The sequence below is a fragment of the Saccostrea cucullata genome, unplaced genomic scaffold (assembly GCF_032062105.1).
Source record: "Saccostrea cucullata isolate Sc308-1 unplaced genomic scaffold, CSIRO_AGI_Scuc_v1 ctg1911, whole genome shotgun sequence".
NCBI lineage: Eukaryota > Metazoa > Mollusca > Bivalvia > Ostreida > Ostreidae > Saccostrea > Saccostrea cuccullata.
Window position 1 is genome coordinate 34,086 of NW_026921292.1, and position 6,656 is coordinate 40,741.

General features: G+C 30.7%; 1 protein-coding gene across 3 annotated transcripts in view; it reads right to left on the reverse strand.

The window, feature by feature from the left end:
- Window positions 1-5,077, reverse strand: part of LOC134259647 (uncharacterized) — a 35,822-nt gene extending 30,745 nt beyond the window's left edge. For all 3 annotated transcript variants that reach the window (XM_062742248.1, XM_062742246.1, XM_062742247.1), the window contains exons 1-6: window positions 4,951-5,077; window positions 4,626-4,728; window positions 3,657-3,813; window positions 3,239-3,369; window positions 556-750; window positions 390-439 (exon numbers count right to left, since the gene is read on the reverse strand). In XM_062742248.1, coding sequence (XP_062598232.1) covers window positions 390-439; window positions 556-750; window positions 3,239-3,369; window positions 3,657-3,813; window positions 4,626-4,728; window positions 4,951-5,052 — 738 coding nt within the window. In that variant the 5' untranslated portion in view covers window positions 5,053-5,077. The remainder of the gene's footprint in view (window positions 1-389; window positions 440-555; window positions 751-3,238; window positions 3,370-3,656; window positions 3,814-4,625; window positions 4,729-4,950) is intronic.
- Between the last annotated feature and the right edge of the window lie 1,579 nt (window positions 5,078-6,656).

A 6,656-nucleotide genomic window follows, 5' to 3' on the forward strand; every position in this document is an offset into this window, starting at 1 on the left:
TCGGTTTTTAAGGTCTCATCCGAAGGACCCGCAACTTTCACTTCAAAGTGCCGAGCGCATGGCGAAGGAACAGTTGCTACCCATTTTAATGACTAGGTTAGTCGCGGCGAGATACGAACTCACGACCTCCCGATCATGGAGCGAGCGCTACTATTATATATTAAGAAATTTCTATATCAGTCAAGGTCTTGTAACGGTATGGCTTGATTTCAAGAGGTGGGCGTAACATCCAAACGTAAAACAACACATCAACAACAAAGTTAGATTTAACTTTTCCGCCATTGATATGTTTACTCTTGATCAGTATAGATGTTCAAGTGAAAAAATGTAATAATAAAGAAAAATTTCGCATTGTATCTTATATAAAAAAAACCTGAGAAAAATATGACCTGATTCTTGTCGAAGTGCTTTACTTGTGCATCATAAAATTCTGTTTCATCTGAAAAGAAAATACGTGTCTTTTCAGTTTGTTACAAAACTAATCTAAAAAATTCCAATTTCATGCATTTTTAAATTTTGTATTATAAAGAAAATTTCCTTTAAATAGCATGTTACCTTCCCCTAGAAGTTGTAAATGATCTTGATAGTAAAAATGACAATCTTTATTTTTTTCAATCCCGATCTGAATTTTCAAATCACATATGTCCCTCATAAAGATGGATCCATTGATACTTTGTACAGTCATTGGGTGTAGAATTGAATCCCGGGTCAGTTTGCCCATGAGCTTATCATTTTTAACTATTCCGGAAGCTGAAACATGAAATACAACTCGCTGATTAGAAGTAAATTATGCTGCAATATTCTCATGTTATCTCTCTTTAATTTCTTATAAGCAATATATCTTTTCAGTATACAAAAAGATAGTAAGTAAAGTAAGTAAATTTTATTTATAGTCGGACTACATACACATAACAGAGAACATGAGCTAAAAAGCTCTTTTACCGACTAGAAACATAAAAACATATTTATAATAAAATGTACATATTTACACATAAGAGCACAAATATCACATTAAAGTTCACAAAGACAGAAGTTCATTTAAACACACAAGTGTAACCAAAGACATTGATAAACTGACATAAAAAGAAAAGAAAGAAATAAAAGACAAAACATTTGAGCAACACACAAGAAAATAAAAGAGTCAACATAAGAGAACAACAAGTTCTTAAAACAAAAGTCATGCACACAAACAAGGAGGAAAGGTTAAGAAAGCACAATACTGTAAAAAAAAAATAAATAAATAATATCTTAAGACGATCATCTATAAAACTGAAAATTAGGTATGAGGCATAGAAGTCTGAAGTCTGCAAGAGCTGCATTTACAATTTAGTTCTCCGCACCAAGTTGAAATGTAATTTGAAAATTGATTATATGAGGAGAATTGCCTGGCTTCATTGGGTAGAGAGTTCCAGAGCTTTGCTGCCTCATACCTAAATGATTTCATCCCATACCTTGTTGTTCTTGGTCTTGGGACCTCTGCAGTATTTGTATATCTAAAATTGTATGAATTATTTTTAAAAACAACCAGATCTTGCAAAAAGACAGGACTTAAACCTTGTAAAATTTTAAAGGTTTCTATAGCAATGGCACGCATTCTTCTGGTTTTCAAAGATGGTAGTTTAGATTTATGTAAAAGACTCTCATAAGAACTTTTATAATCTTTGTAAATAAATCTTAATGCTCTTTCCTGAATTTTCTCTATTTTGCGAGTATTTTGCTCAGTACAATAATGCCATGTTAAGGGGCAATAACTAAAATTTGACATGATAAAAGAGTGATATATTGTAAGTTTTCCTAACTTTGTTAAGTGCTTTCCTAACCGTTTAAGAACATTTAATTGCCTTGCAGCCTTTTTGCACATATTTGTAATATGTGTATCAAAAGACAACTTAAAGTCTATGGTTATACCTAGCAACTTAACTTCATCCTCACAAGAAATTTTGATTCCATCTAAATCAAATACAATGTTTTTACTTTGTGTTTTATTTCCAATAGAAATTGCCTGAAATTTTTCAGGGTTGGCCTGCATTATATTTGAAGAGAACCATTCAATGAGAGATCTACTATCATGTTCTAAAGCTGCTACCACCTGTTCTAGAGATTTATCAGACTTTGATAGGGTGTTATCATCTGCATAATTGTAGAGGTTACATTTATCTACAAAGAAAAACAGGTCATTTATAAATATGTTAAATAACAGGGGACCAAGAATAGATCCTTGTGGGACACCTTTAATGATGTTTAACATGTCACTAACATGATGCCCTAATTTAACACATTGTTTTCTATGTGAGAGGTAGCTATAAAGCATTTCTTGTGCTGATACAGATAGCCCATAGGCTTTTAGCTTCAAAAGAAGTAGTTCATGGGGAAGGCAATCAAAGGCCTTGGAAAGATCCATTGAAATAGCTGCAGTGTATTCATTTTTATCCAGGGCATATTTCCAGTCTTCAATAACTCTCAACAGAGTAGACTGACATCCGAAACCTGACCGAAAAGCTGATAAAAAAGGATTAAAAATGTCATTAAAAAGTTTGTTAACTGTGTTTCTATTGCTCTTTCGAAAAGTTTTGATATTGTTGGGAGGACACTCACTGGTCTATAGTTACCCTTCTCTAAGGTACTATTTTTCTTGTGTATTGGAGTAACCTGAGCAATTTTCAGCTGATCAGGAAAAGTTGATGTTACCAGGGATAGATTAATTATTTTGGTCAAAGGTTTACTGATAACTGGATTAGCAATATGCAAAAGTTTTGGAGAAATTCCGTCAATACCTGTGGCCTTTTTTACATTGATTTTTTTAATATTTTTATAGACAAAATCTTCCTTAATGGGCGAGAAAGAAAATGTACTTGGTTGTGTTGTACCTTGAGTATTTTCTCTGATTGCCTTGATACTTGGGTGGTCCTCATCAACCTTTTCATCTGCATTTCCAATGTCTTTGGCTACATTTATAAAAAAATCATTAAAAATCTCACTTATTTCATTTTGATTATTTACAAGTTTTGAATTTTCTGACAGAGTTACATCATTTTGTGTGAGGGACCCTTTATTTGTTAAAAAAGGCTTCACAGTTGGCCAAAAATCTTTTGATTTTGGTCCCCCAGGACACCTTTCAATAAAATATTGATTTATAGATTTGTTCTTTAATTTGGTTACAAGATTTCTTTGTTGTCGATAGTTCTCCCAGTTCTGGTTTGATTTTATCGACTGATATTTATATATTTAAAGATGAAACCTTTTCGAAAACCACAGACAGACAAGCATGTCTTCTTCGTTTCTATTGTCTGGTACTTTACACTTTCGTTCTCTACAAACAACAGTACGTCTGTCCATTTGTTAGGTGCCTCTTTTCTGGATAATTCTTTACTGAAATAATTGTATATGTTAACTTCTTTCATAAAAAAAATCAGTAAATTCAATTGTTTCCCATTCCATCTAAAGTAATACACAGCTAATATCAAGAAAAGAAATAATAATATGAAAATTGCCTTTATGAAATTATACAGTATTTATTATCCTTCTAACTATGAATTGAAAATGTTATAATTTTTTATATGCATTTACTGCATTACATGTGTATAGAGATAATGGTTATTATGTAGAAATCATTATACATTACAGTTTAAATAGAGAAGAATGTAAACAAAAATTACCAGAACGTTTTACCACATTCCCAGGTAAACTTGCCAATAAATTCATCTGCAAACCTCATATAGCACATAGTACAGAATGCTTGATTATTTTCATTTTTCCAAATAATCCCCTTTATATTTATACTGCATCGTATACATTCAGTTTCTGTTTTAAGCCCTGAAAGATAAAACATTTCACACTGTCTTCACATATTTATATTCCTTGCGTGAATTGCGTCTGTCAGGGCATTTGTCTGTTATGCTTTAGGATACCAATCTCTTATTCGCAAGTCCTCTTATACTACTGAATGAAATAAAAATGAGATTTCAGATTCTTTGTTATAAAGTGCCATTGTGCACCTCCTTTTTTGCTTTTTGATAGAAAACATATTTTGGGTTTTCCAATGCAAAATAACGAAACTTTTATTTATTCTATAATATTGAAGGGTACCCATGCCCATCTCCTCCGATAACATTGAATAAAATTTAATTTCACAAATTCTTTAATGCGATTGTGTCCTATTTTTCTTCTTTTTCATCTGACATTTATTTCGGGTTACTCATAGCATAATATTGACTTTGCCATTATTATCATATGGGAGACGAAGTGTATCATGTAGTGAGCTCATGACCTGATATTGGTAAACATATATTTAAAAAAAGGTTACTTTATTCTTATTACAATTAGATACTCATGTTATACGAAGAGGTACATACAAAGCATAAACTGTTCCAGCCTAGGTTGTACCATATAACTTGGTAGCTATTACGTTCATTTATCAAATTTAAAGCATAAATTCAAGAACGAAACAGGTGAATAAAAAAAAAAAACAGGGAAAAAATAGGTTAACAATTTACTTAGTGTGTTTTAAAGTTATCAGTTCTTCAATATATAAACTATCTGTATTCAATCATAAAATATTGCAGTTTAAACATTCATTTTTGTTATTTAAAAAAAATCTTAAATGAAAATAAGACTAAGAATGTTACCTGTGTCGAAAAGAAGCAATTGTTGGTTATTTAAAGACCCTTGACTTCTTACATTGAAGGATCCTGTGTTTAATTCAGCGTCCCATTGGATCTTTACTCGGACCTAAAATAATTCAAAATAGTTTCTAGTGAATTCAAATGCTAGTAATTTGTTTCCAAACACATTATATTTCGTTTGTGATGTTTAAAGCGATTCCTAATTAGAAATAAGTAAGAACTATTTATTAACTATTTTATTTGAAAATTTAATCTAATGAACATCTTATAATCGATACACATTAATGATTAAAAGTTTTTTTTTAAAATGTCAATGTATAATACGGACGTTTTCGCTATTTCCTGTTTTCTTGTATGCAAGGATTGCTCCCACAATGTATTTACTTTCACTTTCACTTTTGTTTTTATTTTCTGATGTCACTTTCATCATTACTCTAATTCCAGGAAGGCTTTTGACCATTTCTAAAACAAACAACGTATATTACACAATACCATGTATGTTTCTACATATTAAGGTGCTTCTACATTAAACAACATTAATATTTATCATTCTGAGTATGGATTATATCACACAAAAGAGTTGCGTCGATCACAGTTTTTTTTTTCTGTGCACAGATTCCTCGCTTCGGAATATTTGTTTGCTTTACTTCAGAATAAAACCATTCCTGTTAAGAGCCAGTCCGCGAGAAAACCATGCAAAATTCAAAAAATCGTCCAAATGGAAGGTTGCAACTTGGGAATTTTTAGTGCCTTAAAATTTTCTACATAAAGATAGAAGTCAGAATATCCACAAAAAAATGTCGAACCCTGCTTCTTTTTTTTTTAGTAACAGCTCATTTGCATATTTGTGGAAAATCACACAAAATTCAATGGAAAATGTATACAAATTGATCAAGTCGAAAAGTTACCTTTTTTCATCAGTTTAATTTCAAATTTTGTTTTATTTTCAAAGTCATGGTCCAATTAACACAATTAATGAGTAAAAACTTAATTCAAATGAATATTTTATTTTTTACACATCTATTTATAGATCCTAAATAAAGGAGAATGATTTTTAGCCATTTTTAGATGCTCGTTTCTCTCAAGACCAAGGTTGAAATTAAATCAAATTAATTGTTACTTTAAGAATGATCTAAGGTCTACTCTGTATTAAAATATTGAGCTTGGGAAATAATTTCTACATGCTGTAAATTAACTTTGAAATACCATATTTTGCTACAATTTCACATATTTTAAATAACAGTCTTTTACCATATTTTTGGATTATTTCTATGATATTTAAAGAAAAAGAGAAGATTCTTAATCTAATATATTTTTTAGAAGAGGACTAACTGATTTGGACACTTCATATAACTTTCCTTTGCTTATTTTACCCCCTTGTTACCAATTTGCTGGAGTTAAATTGTTATCTTCCCTTGTTGGAACTCTTTTGTATTATTGGGTAAAAAGTGACAAGTATGTCAATATGGAAAGAAGAAAATCATGCATGATCATTTTTTCTTCCTCTAGGGAGTTGTTGTGGAGCATTATTGCACTATGAAAGAGGGAAAACTTATTTTAAGATATTTGAATGTAAAAAATAACAATTTAGCTTGAATAAACAAATACATGTAACAGGCCCATAGGAAGCAATTTCAGTGTGGGGGAGGGGGAACAACCTACATTATCCACTACAAAAAAAAAATACCAAGAATTCCATAGAAAGTAAAAAAATAAAATAATAGGTCATCAAATGTTTGTTTTTTTTATTTGGGGCATATACATGTAGTAGGTATGTTTTCTATAGGGTTCTGTCCTCGGGGAATCTACATGTATTTCATGGTAATTTAACAGATACAAAATTTTTCCTAGTAAGTACAATTGAATAGGAAATTAAATCAAATAATAACATATTTTTAATCAAAATATACATTTGATATTTTGTTTAAGGCACCTGGCCCCGTTCAAGTTCAAGATCATTTTTATTCACTCAAACCATTTCAGGTACATGAGGACAATGAAGAATATTTACAAAATATAAATTCAGGTCAGAGG